We start from the raw sequence: 18,634 nt of genomic DNA on the forward strand, positions 1-18,634 counted from the left end.
TTGATTTAATATATTCAAATATATTAAATTATAATAAAATATTAAAATAAATTAAATAATTATTAAATTTTAAATAAAAATGAAAATTTTAAAAAGCTTATTTATATATTAAAATCTATAAAATATGTTAATACTTTGCTTTTTATTTAAAATTTAATAAATATTAAACTTAAATAAAAATTATAATATGTACTTATTATATTTATATATTTTAATAATTAATAAAATATAATTTATATTTTTAAAATAGTTTTATTAAGAAAATTGAAAAATAATAACTAAAATAAGAATAAAAATAATACTTAAAATCATATTTAATATATTAAATTATATTAAAATATTAAATTAAATTTAATAATTATTAAAATTTAGAAATTTTGAAAAATTTCTTAATCGGATATCGATATCCGATAAGTTATAAATCGGATATTCATATCCGATAAAGAATTATTTTTAAAATTTTATTTTATATATAAATTTTAATAATTATTTAATTTAATTTAATATTTTAATATAATTTAGTATATTTAAATATTTTATTTAATATAATTTTATTTTTTATTTGATAAATAACTGTTTTAAAATTTTGTTTATTATTTAAATTTTAATAACTATTTAATTTAATTTAATATTTTAATATAATTTAATGTATTTGAATATATTAAATATTTTATTTAATATAATTTATTTTTTTGTTATTATTTTTATTTTCAATTATTTTATTCTTTATTTTTAATATAATTATTATTATAACATAAATCATATTTTAATAATTATTAAAATATAAAATTATATTAAATAGTATTTGAATTTTAAGTTTAGTTATTATTAAGGTAATATAGAGTCTTTTTAACAAGAAAAAGAAGAAAATAAAAATATATTTATTAAAATTAAAAATAAAATTTTCTATAAAGTTAAAAGTGTAGAACAATAATGATATATCAGAAGGTTAAAACTGTAATTTTTAGAGGTGTAGAATGAGATCTTGGAGGTGTAGAATGAAACACTCAATAAACAATTGGGCCACTGAATAAAGAAAAGGAAAATGATACTCGAACAACCAAATTTGACAACATTTCGACACAGCACACGTGTCAGCGTTTGAGAGGGTCACGTTTTAAATGAAAAAAGCTGCTGCAATCTGAGGAAATCTGATCAAACCTACTTCAAATGTGACGTGGCGAGGACGGGCACGGGCAGTTTAGGGTGTGCGTTTCAAATTTGAATTTTATTTTATCACTTCGTAGAGAGAGAAGCGGCGCGAACAACCAAAACGTTTGGAGAAAAGGGTGCACGAGCGACAGAGAGAGAAGCGGCGCGAAGACGAGAGAGTTGGAGAAAAGGGTGCACGAGCGAGAGAGAGAACGAGTCCTAGCCGGATACCGTTCTGCCAGCCAAGCGTTCGACCGTGCGTCCTCGCAGATTGAACGTTCGGATGTTTATTCTCAAACTGAACGTTTGGTCTCATAGTGTTACCGTTCGACATAGGCGGTGCTGTGTTTTAAAATGGTCTGAGGACGCTCCTCCTCATCTACCGCTCGTCCGGCGTTCGGTTTTGAACGATCGGCCAAACAGTAAGTTTTGATTACGATCGTTCCGCTCGTCCGGTTCGTTCCTCCTCATCTACCGCTCGTCCTTCTCTTCAGCCGTCCGTCCTTTGCCTTATTCGACCGTTCGTCCATTCAACCGCTAGGACGTTCGGCTATTCTCAGTTCAAACGCTTGACCGTTCGTCCCCGCAGCTTTACCGTTCGGTCATAGTGTTTTGATGAACGTTCGGTCTCCATGATATTTGTCTTCAGCGTTCGTACTATTTGTGCTTATTTTCTCCAGCGTTCGGTTTTGAACGTTCGGCCTATTGTGGTGTTCAGCAAATAGCGTTCGGTCATTTTCTTATGTTAGTTGAACGTTCGGTCTTGATGAGTTTATTCTCCATTAAACGTTCGGTCTTGTTACGTTTTTTCGTGTCCATAGTGAACGACCGTTCTAGATGTTTTCTAGTACTCGTCATAGGCGTTTGGTGTTTTCGAGGCGTTCGTCCAACAGTGGGGCGTGCGTCTTTTATTTCGTTACACTTTATTTGTTTTAATAAAAAATATATAATAATAAAAATAATAAAAATATATAAAAATAGAAATAAAAAAAAAAATAAATAAAAAAACAAAAAAAATCTGGAATCAGGAATATGTCTCCGAATTCCTGGAAAGTTGTCGAAAAAAAAAAAGGAAAAGAAGAGAAGACAAAACAGATCAGGGAATGTGTTTCAGTGTCGGGAACTCCTAGAAAGCAGTGAGGAGTTGGTTTTTCTTCAAAAGGGTTTTAAACTGCCCGTGCCCGTCCTCGCCACGTCACATTTGAAGCAGGTTTGATCAGATTTCCTCAGATTGCAGCAGCTTTTTTCATTTAAAACGTGGCCCTCTCAAACGCTGACACGTGTGCTGTGTCGAAATGTTGTCAAATTTGGTTGTTCGAGTATCATTTTCCATAAAAGTATGATTGTGACAAGAGAAGCGACAACTGCAATGGGATAATCCTCCCTGCTTCATTTCCAAAAAACAACAAACAAGATCTCTCAGATTTGGATCCTCCGAAACTCCTTTTCATTTTCTCATTTTTATTATTATTATTAGGTTTAATCCTTTTCGACATCCCTATTTATGTACGAATGTCTCAATTGGGTCCTCGTTTTTTAAAGTGTATCAAAATGGTCCCTAATTTTGAAAATTGATATCAATTGAGTCCTTTCCGTTAAGTTGGCTGGACGACGTTAAAAAAATTGATGAGTGGATGCTGAGATGACGAACGAACGCTCGTCCACCAGCGAACGAACGCTCGTCCACCAGCGAACGAACGCTCGTCCACCAGAGAACGAACGCTCGTCGACCTCTTACTGCTGGACGACCGTTCGTTCCACACTGGACGACCGTTCGTTCGGTGGTCGACGAGCGTTCGTTCGCTGATGGACGAGCGTTCGTTCGCTGATGGACGAGCGTTCGTTCGCTGATGGACGAGCGTTCGTTCGCTGGTGGACGAGCGTTCGTTCGTCATCTCAGTATCCACTCATCAATTTTTTTAACGCCGTTCAGCCAACTTAACGGAAAGGACTCAATTGATATCAATTTTCAAAATTAGGGACCATTTTGATACACTTTAGAAAACGAGGACCCAATTGAGACATTCGTACATAAATAGGGATGTCGAAAAGGATTAAACCTTATTATTATTATTATTATTATTATTATTTTTCTTCACAACCCTTTCTTTTCTCCTACCTCTCCACCATTCAATATAAACCATTACCCTCTCTCTCTTTCTTCTTACCTTTATTTTATACTATACCTTTCTTCTGCCCATTCTTTTTCTTAAATCATCTCTTCCTCCTTTTTTCTTCTTAATTCAATCCAAGATTGCTGCCGCCAGCGTTGTTTTCAGGCCGGAAGTGGGTTCCGGGAAGCTCCACGTCCGTCCTTGCCGTTGATGACAGCCACGTCGACCGCAAGGTTATTGAGAGGTTGCTCAAATCTCTTCTTGCAAAGGTAAGGACTAAAGACGGAGAATTTTGGTGGCTTTGTGTGCTTTTTGCTCTGATCGGTGAAAAATAAGTAGTATCTCGAAGAGAGTGTGTTTTAACTGGACTTTTTCGGTGTTGGGATCAGTTTTTGTTGTTTTTTTTTCTTGCATTCGTTTGTATTCTGATGGTTATTTGAACTGGGTGTTGGCAGTGACGGTGGTGAAAAGTGGAAGCAGGGCTCTGCAGTATCTGGGGTTGGATGGAGAGAAGAGCTCCATTGGTTTTGATGTGCATATTTGGCTTTTTGAATTCTTAAAGGACTTCTTTTTGGTAGTGTTTAGGAGTGGTACTTATGTTGTTTGATGAATGTTGTGAGAGTGTGTAACATCCCATAATACATAAATAACCATAAATCAGAATTAATTACATTTAACAATAAAACAATGCAGTCTTTACACTAAAATAACGAGGTTCAAAAATCGAACGGCTTAAAGTACAGAATTAAAATACACAATGCGGAAACAATGAAGGTTTAGAAGGAACGGCTTTATAAAAACATTTAACCGAACGTCAAAATAAAAGCTAACATTTAAACTTCTAATATGAACGAGCGTTTTAAGGCTCGGCTTTAACTTCCACTTCAACCAGATTTTTTTTTTCAATAATATCTTCCAGAGTGGCCTCGCCTTCTGCTCACATTCATATGGATGATCATTGCAACGACAGGACGAACGTACATAGACAATAGACAACACAAGGAAAACGAAAGGGTAAGCTTATGTAATTTAATTCATACATCAACATATACATTTAACATTTCAATTCACACACAACATGTAACTTAACATATAACATCATAAGAAATATATAACTAGACAGACCGTCCGGACTGTATGAATTTGTGTAGCTACAGGCGTCCTTGCACCCGAGTGGTGTAGTAACTGGAATACACTCAACAGCTGCCACTCGAGGTTAGTCTTATCCAAAGTACCCCTAAGGAATAGAACCTCCTGCAGTTCCCACACATGACCTACCCCCTCTACGTGAGGATGAGTACTCACGGAACATCAGGATGGACTGCCAACATTAGCATAACCACAGTCATACTTTACCAAATCCAATATTCAATATATGAGCCGTTCCTCCCTGGAACGCTCGTCCAAAATCCATAATCGTATAATCACTCAATATAGTGTTCACACTTCAAGATCTTATAATTTATCATCATTTTCATCTTTAGTTTTAAAGGCATAAAATAACGAACGTTCATCTCTCTCAAGAACGAGGACGAACAGTAAGAAAATAGACTGAATGAAATAAGAAATCTGTAACGGACGTTAATTTCTATGCAGTCAGTTAAATGAACTGACTCGTTGAGTTTACACTAGTACATAAAGAAATTTCATTATGGAGACCTTAGAATGGATCCAATGTAAAGAGAAGAACCAAAAATATTTAGAACTATCTTTGGAGTAATACACATACGAAAATCCGTTGCCAGTAAATGAACGAACGTGAGGAAAGGAAAATATTATTATAATTGAACGAACGCTATTTTATCAAGTGAGGTATACAATAATACGAGCGCTTGGTATAAGGCCGAGCACTACTTAAGACGAACGCTAGGTAGATGAACGGGCACCAATTAGGACGAACGCTTAATATAAGACCGAGAGCTCATTAGGACGAACGCTAGGTATACGACCGAGCATCAATTAGGACGAACGCTTAGTATAAGACTAAGCGCTACTTATGACGAACGCTTGGTATGAGACCGAGCGTTACTAATTTTAAAGTATAAGGGTATAATATATATAACTTCACTTAATTTAAGATATACGGGTACCACTAGGCTGAGCCGAACGCTGAAACATAGTATTCCATAGGAGGACGCTCGTTTTCAATCAGAACTCTTTCCAAATGAAAGAATTCCTTTTTAAGCATTTTACTAGAAAACCGAACGGTATAAGACCGTACGATGACGAACGTATTTTATCATAGTGAGGATTTCATCTTTCAGATTTTCGTCTATTTCAAATATCAAGTTTCAACATATCAGTTCATACTTTATAACTTCATATCAATTTACAAACTTTATATGATTCACATTAATCATTCATACTTCAAAGTGATAACTCATCTCATATTCATACGTATCAACCATAAACATACATTTCAACCAACATAGACCCTATTCATTCAGTACAACAGTGATCGTTCATGTATACTCAATCAGCATATATCTCATACACTTAGTCAAGATCGGACGTTCATACAACATACAAGTATCAATTAAATTAAATAAGCTTCCCTTACCTGGATCAGTAGTGAACGTCCTAAGAGTGTGATTTTGACTCGTCCAACTATGGCTTTCTACCCTCAACGTTTTTCTTAAGTTCTCCAACTAAATCTAACCAAAAGAAAACGCAGAAGAATTTAGCTTATACCCTTGCATGCAGCCGAATCTTGGTTTGCATGTAACTCAGAAACGAGCATCTAGAGTTAAGAGACTTACCGGTTTCAGAACTTGGATCTATTCGGTTCAGATTGAAGCTTATAACTCAGAGAACGCTCCTACGGTTTCTGAAAGTTGATCGGAGAAGAGGGTGGTGAGTTACAGTAGAGAGAAGATGAAATGGTTCTAGAGAGAATGAGGAGAATTCGAAAGATCAGGATTTTTGGAGAAGATGAGTGCATGCAGAGAGGGACGAGGATTTCAGAAAAGTCATTTTTGTTTAAAAACCAACGTCCGTTATCTTGCTGACACTTGTCTTCCACTACTGATTTCAGAACCTTTCATTCTCGACACCTGGCGTTGTGGCAGAGGGGTTTTGGGTGCGTTTTAATGGCACTGAGCAGGGTTCTTAGATGCATTAATTTGATTTGACAGATGGCTTACGGTTTAATTTTCCGAGGTCTTACACAGTGTGTCAAGTTTAATTTGATAATGATAGACTACTACATGCCGGGTATGACAGGATGAACTGCTCAAGAAGATAAAGGTGAGGAATGAGAATGGTCTTCGTTGATTGTTTGGTTTAATTTTAATTTCTTGTTGGTTGTGGTTATTCCTATTTTCTCCTCGGTTTTTAACTCTATGTTAATATCTCCAGGAATCATCTGTGTTTAGAGAGGTTCCAGTGGTGGTTATGTCTTCTAAAAATATCTTGACTCGAATTGATAGGTGAGCTCTTCAATTTAAACTGGATTATCTTCATTTCTAGTATGGTTTAGGAGCTAGAAGCCATTGTTTTTCTGGATTAGTTCTTCAACAATGTTAAGGTTTTTATGTTTTGGATGTTGTTTGTATTGGAACATACGTAGAAGGACACAACACAAAGGGTTTGCAAAGAGAAAAAAAATAAAGCAAAATGAGAGAGATTGTTTTACAGAGACGTCTGCATGAAATATATAGGCATGCAGACTAAACAGAAACTAATAACAACAGAAAGAGGTTTGAATTACAACAGCTAACACTCTCCCTTAATTCAAATTCTCGAAGGACACCATTCCAATTTTTGATCGCATATTCACGAACTTATCAATGGCTAAAGACTTGGTACATAGATCTGCCAATTGTTCCAAAGTCTTGCAGTATGTCAACTTGATCCTTTCCTTGTTAACAACATCACGTAAGAAGTGAAATTTCACTTCAATGTGTTTGCTCCTCCCGTGACTGACAGGATTCCTGGCAAGGTTTATGGCCGAAGTATTGTCCATTCTCAGCTCCACAGGTTCCTCCAAAACAATTCTCAGTTCAGACAATAATTCTTCAAGCCAAACTCCTTGGCATGCTGCATAGCAACCTGCGACATACTCGGCTTCGCAGTTGGACAGAGCAACGACCGTTTGCTTCTTGGATGACCATGAGATGGGTGCTCCATTAATGAAGTATATGAACCCGGAAGTACTTCTCCTCTCAACAGTGTCACCACCATAGTCAGAATCACAAAAACCTGTGATCTTCAAACAGCTTTCCTGGTTTCCAAAGGGAAACAATATTCCATAGCCAGTGGTGCCTTTGACATATCTGAGAATACGCTTGGTAGAGTCCATATGACTTTTCCTTGGTTGGCACATGAACCTGCTTATGAAGCCTACACTAAACATTAAATCAGGTCTACTATTACACAAAAATCTTAACGACCCAACAACCTGTCTGTATTTTGTGGCATCTGCATACTCTTCAGCATCGTTATTCCCAAGTTTTATATTTGCCTCTAAAGGACTTTGAGCTGCATTGCACTGGTGCATTTGAAATCTCTCAAGTATTTCATTTGCATACTTCTGTTGGTGCATAACAATACCTCTTTCAGACCGTGTGAACTCCATTCCGAGGAAATAATAGAGTTCTCCCAGATCTGTCATATCGAAGTCTCTTTTCATGTTCATCTTGAATTCATCTACATCCTCCAGTCTTGATCCTGTTACAAGTAAGTCATCTACATATAAACAAACAATTAACATATTACCTTTTGATGTTTCTTTCACGTAGACACTGTGCTCAACCTTGCATTTTTCAAATCCTTGATTTATCAGAGAAGAGTCAATCCTCTTATTCCAAGCTCTAGGTGCTTGGCGCAGACCATACAAGGCTTTCTGCAACCTATAGACCTTTCTCTCATCATTCTTAATCTTAAAGCCTGGAGGTTGTTGTACATAAACCTCTTCTTCCAACACTCCATGAAGAAAGGCAGACTTGACATCGAGTTGGTAGATCTGCCATCTTCGAGCACAAGCAATTGCCACCACCATACGAATGGTTTCCAATCTCGCCACTGGTGCGAAAACTTCATCAAAATCAATGCCCTTCTTCTGCAAAAATCCTCTGGCAACGAGACGTGCCTTATACTTTGACACCGAGCCATCTGGATTTAGCTTTCTCTTAAATATCCATTTGACACCAATGCTACATTTTCCAGGTGGAAGATCAACTAAGCGCCACGTGTTGTTCCTTTCAATGGAGTTCAGTTCTTCCATCATTGCATTCTTCCAAACAGGTTGTTTCAGCGCATCATCAACACTCACAGGCTCTGCCTCTGCCATTAGAGCTATGTGGATTAGACTCCCTTCCTCATCAATAGCAGAATCTGAGTACGTCTCATAATCGGAAAATCTTGAGGATCTCACAATCTGCCTTCTGGGTCGTTGATTACCAACTTCAACACTGATGTTCTCAGCAGAGTCATCCTCAGTTTCAGGTACAACCTCTGTTCCTTCTTCTTCTTCATGATTTTCGAGAGTTTCTCGTATTAAGATTCTTTTAGGATTCTTATGCATGCAGCTCCAGTCCCAGGTTTCCTTTTCTAGCACAAGCACATCCCTGTTGATGACCATTTTTTGCTTTCTTGGATTGTAGAGCTTATACGCTCCAGTGGGATGATATCCCATGAACACCATAGGTTCACTCTTGTCTTCAAGTTTGGTACGTTTCTGATCTGCAACATGAACAAACGCAAGGGAACCAAAAAATTTTAAATGCTTTACAGAAGGTGTGTTACCTGTCCATACTTCGAGAGGCACCTTTCCTTTGATACGCTTTGTAGGACACCTGTTTAAGAGGTATACAGCTGTAGCTACTGCCTCTGCCCAGAAATCACGTGGCACGTTCTTTTCTTTCATCAAACACCTTGCAGTATTCAGGATAGTGCGGTTTCTCCTTTCTACCATAGCATTATGTTGTGGGGTATATGGAGCAGTAACTTCATGACTTATACCTTTCTTTTGGCAAAAATCTTCAAACGCATGAGAGGTAAACTCACCTCCACCATCAGTTCTAAGAACCTTCAACGTCTTTCCACTTTCTCTTTCCACAGCAGCAATATACTTCTTGAACACATCAAGAGCTTCTCCTTTCAATTTGATCATATAAACCCAACACATTCTGCTGAATTCATCCACGAACACGATAAAATACCTATTTCCACCAAGAGATGGTGTATCTAAAGGACCACAAATGTCCGCATGTATGATATCAAGGCATCCTTTTGACCTCATCTCTATTTCAGATCGAAAAACTTTTCTGGGTTGCTTGCCTGCCAAACAAGACTTACAAATGGAAATATGTTGCATACCCGTTACCATATCCTTTTCTTCGAGCCTTTTCAAGTCTCTGAAATTCAAATGTCCATATCGTAAGTGCCACTTCCAACTTTCCTCGTTCTTCACTGCTGATAGACATTGTATATTCTCGGTTCCATCGAAACATACTTGAAATGTTCTATTCTGAGAGATCTTGCTAATCAAGACTAATCTATTCTTGCTGTCGTATAGCTCAACCCTATTTTGATTGCCCATAAACACAGTAAAACCTTTCTCAATCAATTGCCCAATGCTAAGGAGGTTGCATTTCATATCAGGAACATACAACACATTTGAGATAACTACCTGAGAACCATTCCTTCTATTAATCACCACATCTCCTGCACCTTCAACCTTTAATGTGCTATCATCAGCGAATTTAACTTTGCTCTTCTTGGTCTGATTAAGATTTACGAGCCACTCCTTGTTGCATGTCATGTGATTTGAACATCCAGAGTCGAGATACCAGGTCTTGTTTAATGGTTTTGTACATTCTGTTGCTGTCAACACCATCAGAGTTAGCGTTGTCTCTGTGTCCGAGTCTTCTTCAGCAACATGCGCTTCTTTCTCCTTGCTCTTCTTCTCTTTGGATTTCTCTGGAAAGCACTCAGACGCAAAGTGACCATACTTATGACAATTGAAGCATTCTATATTCCTTTTATCTTTCTTCTTTTTCCAGCCTTTCTTGTCTCTGGAATCAGATGTACTGGTATCGGATTTCTCATCTGGTTCTTCATTATCAGCGTTATTTCCTTCTTTCTTCCCCTTCCCTTTTCTTGGTTTTCCTTCCCATTTCTTGATCTTCCTTTTCTCTTCTCCTTTTACGTATCTGACTTTCAGAGCTTGATCATCACGTTTAGACTTCCTTTCAAGCTTCCTCATTTCATAGGCTTCTAAAGAACTTTGAAGTTCCTCAATCTTGAGTTTAGAAACATCCCTTGATTCCTCAATGGCAACAACTATGTGGTCAAACATTTCCGGTAACGACCTCATGATTTTCTCGATGACTATCGTGTCTGTAATCTCTTCACCACAGGCTTTCATTTGATTCTTGATCGTTATGACTTGACTAAAAAACTCATTTATTCGTTCACCTTCCTCCAATTCCAGATGCTCGTACTTCTGAGTGCTTGGAGTCGCACCTTCTTAACTTTTTCTCCTCCCGAATAACATCGCATCAAGATGCCCCATGCTTCTTTAGTTGTAGACGTGTTTTGAATCTTTTCAAAATGGACGTCATCAACACATTGATGAATGAGCATCAACGCTTTATCATCTTTCTGCTTGAACTCCTTTTCTTGTCCTTCTCTGCCGGAAGAATCATCCTCTGTCTTCTCAATGACTCCACTTACACCTTGCACACGGAACACCACCCTCATCTGGGTGCTCCAGCGGTTCCAATTTTTATCTGTTAAAATTGGAAGTTGTGATGATGAAAGATCAGCAGCCATTCTCACGAGCCAAGAACAACAATCTTGAACAACAACAAGGACACCACCAGACACAACAGAAGCCTGGAGAGAAACAACGAAAAGCCCACACGCCCAAGGTAAGGGAACCTTGGCTCTGGATACCACTATTGGAACATACGTAGAAGGACACAACACAAAGGGTTTGCAAAGAGAAAAAAAATAAAGCAAAATGAGAGAGATTGTTTTACAGAGACGTCTGCATGAAATATATAGGCATGCAGACTAAACAGAAACTAATAACAACAGAAAGAGGTTTGAATTACAACAGCTAACAGTTTGTTTGTTGATTTACTTATTCTAATGCTTTGAGCTAAAATACCAGATTATTTGGGAGTATCCCATTGCTGCATCTGGAGCTCTTGTTTTGTAGAACATACTTCCCATCTAAACTTGAAATCACATTGTCAACACCCAATTTCGTCCGGATTGACTAATAGATTTATTTTATTTTCATCATGAGTCTAAAATTAAAAAAATAAAAAAAAATAATAATATACAAATAAAAAATGAAAAAATAAAAAAAAACAGCCAATTAGTTTCACGAACGTTCGGCCTTGATGTGTTGAACGTTCGTCCTTGATGTGTTGAACGTTCGTTCTTGATGTGTTGAACGTTCGTTCTTGATGCGTTGAACGTTCGGTCTTGCTGTCGTTACTGTTGAACGTTCGTTCTTTTTGTTTTTGAACGTTCGTGCTTGATGAGTTTATAGTTGAACGTTCGGTCTTGCTTTGTTTGTTAGTGAACGTTCGGTCTTCATTTGAACGTTCGCTTTTTATTTGAACGTTCGGTCTCCTTCAGCGTTCGTACTTTTGGTGCTTGTTTTCTTCCAGCGTTCGGTTTTGAACGCTCGTCCTTTGCCTTGTGCGACCGCTCGTCCAATTCGTTCTTCCTCCTGTCTGCCGCTCGCCCCAGTTACCTCGACCTTTTCGGCCGTTCGGCCTCAAACCATTCAACCTCACTGAAGTTCGGGCGCTCGTCCAAATAGTAATAGTTTTTAAAGCGCTCGCTCATCTACAGCCCGTTCGTCAAGGTCGCTCCCCTTCTCTAGCGCTCGTCCTAGGTCGTTCGACGTTCGGCAATTTTCAGCCTCAAGCGTTCGTTCGTTCAGCCTTGTAGTGTTTCCGTTCGTCCTTTAATCTTGTCAAACCAATACTTGCTCTCAGGTAGAGAGCGTTCGATCTTTGTGTACAAGTGATGACTAGCGTTCGGTTTTGAGCGTTCGTCGTATTAGTGCATGATGTCCTGCCGTTCAGAAAATAACGTTCGTCTTTATTGTTTGAACGTTCGGTCTTAATGTTTTTATTGAACGTTCGGTCTTAATGTTTAGTTGAACGTTCGGTTCGTAATAGGCGTTTGGTGTTTCTTTTGACGTTCGTCCAAACAGTAGGGCGTTCGTTTTTTTTAGTATTTATGTTGTTTCATTTTATTTGTTTTAAAATAAAAAATAAAAACAAAATAAATATAATAATAAAAATAATAAATAAAAACAAATAGATGCGGAATTAGGGGATGTGTTCCTGGAAAGTTCTCTAAAAAACAAAAAAAAAAGAAAAAAACAAGAGATTCCTAGATTAAGGAAGGTGTCTCAGGGACGTGTCTGAAGGGCGGGGATGTAGTGCATGGTGTTCTTTAATTTTGGTTTCAGACTGAAGAGGACAGGGGGACGGCTACTGAACACGGCTACCATCAATCTTCATAAAACACCTCACGACCACTGCCTAAAAAAGAGCTATCACCTCCAGCGGCCTTCATCTTCAACACCTCATAACCACAACCATTTTTCTTTTTTCGCTACCAACTCTGTTATCTTCAACACTGGTGATTATCTCCAAACACCGGTGATCATCTTGACATCACGACCCAGATCCATCTCTTCATCCCTACGCCCACTGCTACTAGGAATTGCTTATCCTCCATAAACACCCATCATCTATCATACACTTCTTAGACTACTCTCCACCCCTCACCCTCAACCTTTCATTGGCACAAAACCACCACAAACAGAAACCCAAATTTGTTTCAGCCGATTCCTCCATTCTCCCAACTTCCACTTCATCTTCTAACTTCCATTACCCATTCATGAACGTGGCTCAATTCAACATCTTTATTCCCCAACCATCACATACAACCACATACTTCTTCATTTTCATAAATTCAACTCAGATAGAAACCTATTTTCCTCCTAGTTCATCACGCATATGATTTACACATCAATTGAACAGAGAAGGGAGGAGCGGCCCTGGTTTGGTGGCATCAGCCGCGGCTCGCGGTGGTCGGGCTCCCCCCAAGCAGCGGAGACGCAGCGCGGAGAGAGGAGATGATTTCTCGCGAAGCGAGAAGAGGGAGAAAAGGGAGTGACACCGTGGCCGGCGGAGGCTCCGAAGGAATGGTATCGCCGGTGATGCCGATCTGGCGGAGGCCGCCCGTGCGTTTGAGCTGGCGGAGGCGAACCCCTCCCTGGGTTACCATTTTTTGAAGCAGAGAAGAGAAGGAGGGAGGAAGCGTGTTGGCTGGATCGGAGGAGCAGCGGCGCGGTGGCTCCAGCGAGGGCAGTGACGACATGGCACAGAGACACTGGAGTTCCTCCGGCGTGCGCGATGGGAAGAAGAGAGGGAGAGAGACCGGAAGTAACTCGCGGCAGGCGGAAGCCAAAGCTGCTCCGACGGGCGTGAACGGCATCGCCAGCGGCGGTCCTGGTGGTGCTTGGCGTCGCCGGCTTCGGACGGGGTAGAGGATCCCCCGCGGTGGCCGGTTTGGGCGAGGTGGCCGTTTTAGGTGGTATGCAGAGAAGAAGAGAAGAGAGACTTGTCTTATGGTTAGCAAAATGAGAAGGAAAATGAAGAAGATGTTGAACCCCTAGGGTTTTCAAAAACAATTGGACCAAAATACAAAAATAAAAAGAGAGAAAGATATTCTTCCTGACACTCGCATTTTCCCTTCACACCCCTTTCATTTGGGCTGAAGCCCGTACTGCAAACAAAACTAAAAAAGAAGAAGAAGAAGAAAAGGATTTGGGCCTGACAAGCGTACACTCAATGCACCTCCAGTTTCATTTTTACACCCTGGCGGATACAAAGACAAACAGGAGAGGATTTTGGCCCAAACTAAGGGAGCTCCTATTTTACTTCGCACGCACCTCTGGTTTTTTTTCTATACCCCTATTTTTGTTTGGTTTACTTTTATTTTTTCTCTTGCTTTATTTTTATGCCTTTTGCTTTCTTTTTATTAGTTGGTTTTATTGCATGTAACCCCCTTTGTATAGTAATCCTCCATCCTTTGTTTTATTTAGTGAATTTGTTTGTGTCGTTTTGCATAAAAAAAAATTACAAAAAAAATATAAAAAAAAAACATAAAAAACACATAATATAAATATTGGTATGAGTACTCGTGCGATCGTACGCATCAGCCTAGTACTCATTACCCAAAATATAAAATAAAAAAAAGCCGTATGAGTGTTTGTGCGATCGTACGCATCAGCCTAGTGCTCATTACGCAAAACAATAAAAAACATTGAAAAAGCCGTATGAGTGCTCGTGCGATCGTACGCATCAGCCTAGTACTCATTACGCAAAAAATCTAAATATTACATCAAAATATCAAAAAAATATAAAATCTTCAAAAACCAAAAACATCAACACTTTCAAGCAAACAAACAATCTTTCTAGCCAGAACTACGTGATCCTTGATTCTCCATCAAAAGTGGAGATACGTAGGAGCAAGGCTAGACCTTGTCAGGTTCATTTTCCCAAAAATCCAAATTTATTTCAAACCAATTTCCAAACAAATTCCTCAAACAATTTCAGAACGAACTACGGAACCCTGATTTCTCATTCTGAATGAGAATACGTAGGAGCAAGGTCAATCCTTGTCGGACCCAAAAAGCTAAAAAATATTGTTTGTTTCTTTAGAGTTTTTATTTCAAGGGAAAGTTAAACATTTTAAAAACCACATCATATTCGCATATTTAATTAAAGGTACTGCCTTAAGGCAGGCGTTGTAGGGTGCTAATACCTTCACTACACGTAACCGACTCCCGAACCAAGAATCTGGTTTTAATAGACCATGCCTTATCATTTTATGGTTTTTCCGTAGTTTTCCAGAATAAACTATGGTGGCGACTCCAAATCTCTTTTTCAAAACTCCTTCGTTTCTTTTTCACGGATGGTCGTCCCGTCGCGATTCCGGTTGCGACACACATTTGTGAAAGACATGACTATTTTTTTTTATATGATTAAATCCCCTATGATTTGGGCACATGGATAGATCGAAAGTTTTGATGGCCATGTGAAAAAGGGAATAAAGAAGATTACACTGAATATGGTGGATAAGACTCATGAGAATCTGTTTTTTTGACATATAGCAGCATAGTGTTGTGCTGCATATAGTGAATCTCACTTGTGGCATAGAGTTATTACTGTGATAGATTCTAGTCTGCTTCCACTGAAATTCATCTTCTGATCCATTAATAATCTGAACATGTTAGTCACATGGAGGAGCATTTTGAGAACATGTTTCTAACTTGCATTTGTGGATACAATGATTGAAGCAAGACGAAATTCAGATTCCCTCTTGCCTAGTTGTTGGCACAAGAGCAATTATTACAATTTTCTCATTGCTTGCATTTATACATTGAATTATTGGCCATCATTAATCTTTTGATGGCCAATAATATTGTGGATACCATTGTTCATATCCAAAAGCCTTTCATGTTTAGAAGACTACACATTGCTGACAATGAGTACTAGGATTAGGAATGAGGAAGAGGATGACAGAATCACTCTGCTTACAAATTTTTGCTGTACAGAAACGAAATTCATTAAAAATTAACCAAACCTTCTGTTTTGAGGGGCCTCACATCAAAATTTTTATTCACTGTCTCTTTATGTTCTTTTAGTTTTAGGTTTAATGTATTTTATGTTTCCTATAAATTTTGATCTCTACTGTTTCTAACTAGTTACTTTTTTCTTTAAATAAAATTATTTTAAAATAATATAATGCTATTATTTTATTGTCTTGATGTTTGAAAAAACAACTTATCAGTTAAAAATGATTAAAATATGTTTAGAGATTAAAATTAGCAAAAATATTCTTTGACACGGTTTAAGTAAATGACATTCATTTGACACGCAGTGGGCCCATTCACTGTCGGTAAATTTGTCATTTGCATGCGCTGGTTTGGTAAAAGAATAAATGAAACTGTGCGTTTCAATGAAGGGAGCTGCTGCATTAGGGTCCTCTCTCAGATTTGAATTTGTCAGGTCGCCCATTTGATTTTGAAAGAGGAACTCTTCGTGTGCGTGCTAGGGTTAGGGTTAGGGTTGTGAGAGAATGCGAGAAAGAAAAAAAGGGAGGACTTCATGACTGCCACTTAACCGGAGACTGGACCTGATCGGAAAAGTTCGAACCAGCGAAGTCAAAGTAGATGATCGGTGTGGAGCGCGGAAGGCTTTTACCATGGTCTCCGTCCACCGCAATGCTGCTATCAACGACCTCGCCCTACATTCGTCCAATCAACGCGCCATCACCGTTGCCCGTGACAACTGCCTTGCCGTCGTCAATTTCGTCCGCGGCCGCTGCAACTGATGCTTGCGCCTCAACAAGGAACTTACTCTGGTCAAGTTCAATGCGCCCAGTGACCACTTTTTTATGGTTGCGAAGGAGAAGGTTTTTGTCCACCAGACTGAGGATGCACGCATATTGTTCGAATTGGAATGCTCCAAGCCCGTTCTATGTGCTTCTTCAAATTCTTGCCCTGTTTTCTCGAATTATCATCGAATATCAAGTTGGTTATTTTTATTTTCTCTATTTCTTCCTTTGGTGATGCTGATTTGTCTTGTATGTTAAAAATACCTAGGGTTTAGGTAGCATTTGATAAAGAAATTTTGGTATATTGTCACTAGTTATGTTTTTCGGGCGTCAAATATTTGTGATGTTTTGCAGTGGGAAGATTTTACACAGATTTTGGAGACTATTTTGAAGCATCAATGAACCGTGAGAAGTTCCTGGAGAAGGTGCACTCATAAACTAACTATTTGTAACTTTGGATGATGGAGATTATAGATATTTTACTGTGTCTTACAGAACAACTTAATACCTCATTGTACCCATGTCAATTCTAATTCTTCTAAAACAAATTGCATATAAAATTTAGATCTGATGTAATTATTGATTTGTTGCTTGCTTACTACATGTATCCTCCACATGGAAGAAGAGCAAATGCTATAGAGCAAGACCATGTCTAAATTAACAAAGTCAACAAAAGAGGCAGTTGTGGCTACTTTGAAGTCTATTATATATAAAAATGATCTACATTTTTCTCAATTATTCATTCTAATTTGTACCCTTAATCTTGTATGCCTTGATTGATAGGTTGGAAGAAGAATAATGCATGATTCATATTGGAAGTATATGCTGGATTATGTATGGAAACCATTCTAAATGTGATAATGTGGTTGATCTCATGGCAAAGTTCATCTTATCTTGTTTATGTTACTTTCTATCATATGATTAGCCTTTGTTAATTTCCATGGTACATAAATGTTATACTGAGTTTTCATCATTGAATAGGTACCCAATTTATATTGTCCCAAGTCGAAACAATGAAAAGGAATTGGAAGCATGCTTTCTCACTTACCATACTCTGTCATCATCTTTCGAAGGTATCACAATATTTTTGTTTTTCGAATCAATAATTGTAGTTCAAATTGTTGTATTTTCAAATATTATAGTATCGGATTGTGTTTAAATGAGTTATATATGATCAGATAAGCATGCCAAAGAGTAGATTATACTATATTTCTTTCTAAAGGCTATTTGAAGAGGTAAGTGCTACACACAATTTCAATTTCAGTATATGAAAAAGTTAACAATATTTTAAGAGAAACTCAAGGATGAGCATTGCATAACCCATATGTTTGTGCATGGTTTGCCAAAGAAAGGTTGAATGTCTTTGTCTCCTTGGCACTTATGATTAATATTTAGATATATACATAACGGATAAGCAATATGCAGAGATTAATATTTGAAGAGCCTGGTTGGAGTAAGAAAAATATTGTCAAGGATTTCTAAGGAAACATCATAGGATGCTTTGAACAACACACCTTGTCTGCTTCCTACATGGATTTCTAAGTTTTCTTCTCAATAAGTAAGTTTATACTTTAGTTGATTGCATGTGTTTTTAATGTATCACTATAGTAACATGTTTGGATCACTCTAATGACAAGTTCAACCTTAATGTATACATACTAGTTTTTTCCAAAGTTTTCTGCATAGTTTATCATCTTTAGTTGGTTGAATGTTGGGACACTGGGTTATTGAAATCATAAATGTTGCTTGTTAGCAGTAATTTGGATTGGAATGTGAATTATTCTATGATAACAACTCTTCATTTTTTCCCTTTAGATTAAGACTTAGCTCGTTACCTTGTGTTTATCATCAACAGGAGAATGATTGTGTTCTTCATAGTTTTGTAATAATCATATCATTTGAACCAAGAGCTTTAGTGACAAATTGGAAGTTGTAATAAGGAAGAACTTTATGTGGGTTGTCATGAAAAGATATAAATCTAAGGT

The 18,634-nt window shown here is 37.9% G+C and overlaps 1 protein-coding gene across 1 annotated transcript; it reads left to right on the forward strand.

The window, feature by feature from the left end:
• Window positions 1-3,394: 3,394 nt before the first annotated feature.
• LOC128196207 (two-component response regulator ARR6-like) lies at window positions 3,395-6,698 on the forward strand (the record flags this gene model as incomplete). The annotated part of the gene is given in 6 exon segments (XM_052876442.1): window positions 3,395-3,515; window positions 3,518-3,535; window positions 3,722-3,798; window positions 6,437-6,489; window positions 6,491-6,512; window positions 6,624-6,698. Coding segments are annotated over 6 exon segments (366 nt in total), but the record flags the coding sequence as incomplete, so codon positions are not given.
• Window positions 6,699-18,634: the final 11,936 nt, after the last annotated feature.

The sequence above is a fragment of the Vigna angularis genome, chromosome 4 (genome assembly GCF_016808095.1).
Source record: "Vigna angularis cultivar LongXiaoDou No.4 chromosome 4, ASM1680809v1, whole genome shotgun sequence".
Lineage (NCBI taxonomy): Eukaryota > Viridiplantae > Streptophyta > Magnoliopsida > Fabales > Fabaceae > Vigna > Vigna angularis.